Source organism: Cariama cristata, unplaced genomic scaffold, assembly GCF_000690535.1.
Source record: "Cariama cristata isolate BGI_N322 unplaced genomic scaffold, ASM69053v1 scaffold33710, whole genome shotgun sequence".
Taxonomy (NCBI): domain Eukaryota; kingdom Metazoa; phylum Chordata; class Aves; order Cariamiformes; family Cariamidae; genus Cariama; species Cariama cristata.
In genome coordinates, this window is record NW_009595841.1 from 1 (window position 1) to 569 (window position 569).

General features: G+C 66.1%; 1 protein-coding gene across 1 annotated transcript in view; it reads right to left on the reverse strand.

Annotated features, from left to right (window-relative positions):
- Window positions 1–35: 35 nt before the first annotated feature.
- The window catches only part of KIAA1045 (KIAA1045 ortholog), a gene marked incomplete at its 3' end in the record, with an annotated part of 3,057 nt that continues 2,523 nt past the window's right edge, over window positions 36–569 (reverse strand). The window contains exon 5 of the mRNA XM_009703618.1: window positions 36–202. Within this exon, the coding sequence (XP_009701920.1) occupies window positions 36–202 (167 nt within the window). The remainder of the gene's footprint in view (window positions 203–569) is intronic.

Consider the following 569-nt stretch of genomic DNA (forward strand, 5'->3'; position numbering starts at 1 on the left):
GTGTCACCCCCACCCCAGGATTGGTGTCCCCATACCTGACATTGCAGGATGGCGTCTCCTTTTGGTGCTTGCGGAACCAGGCGTGCTGGGCCCGGCGGCACTCGCCCTCCCTGATGAAGCCATCGCTGTCCTGGTCCAGGGCCAGGAAGGCCATCCGTGCCCGCTCCCGCTCCTTGGCTGTCAGCAGCCGCAGCAGGGCATTCTGGGGGGGACAGAGGGGAACGGGGAGTGCTTATCTCACTGGAGCCCCACCTGCTCCTGTACCCAATGCTGGGGGTTCTCCTGCCCTGGGGGCCATGGCCACGGGTGCTGGCCATGGGAGCCAGCCCCATGTGCCACAGCCATGGGTTCAAGCTGTGGATGCCAGCCCTTGGTGCTGTGGCCATGGGTGCTGGCTCTGGGAGCCAGCCCTGGGTGCCATTGCCATGGATGGTGGGTGTGGGAACTGGACCTGGGTGCTCTGGCCATGGCTGCTGGTCATGGGAGCTGGCCTTGTGTGTCATGGCCATGGATGCTGGCCATGGGAGCCAGCCCCAGGTGCTGCAGCCGTGGGTGCTGGCCGTGGGAAC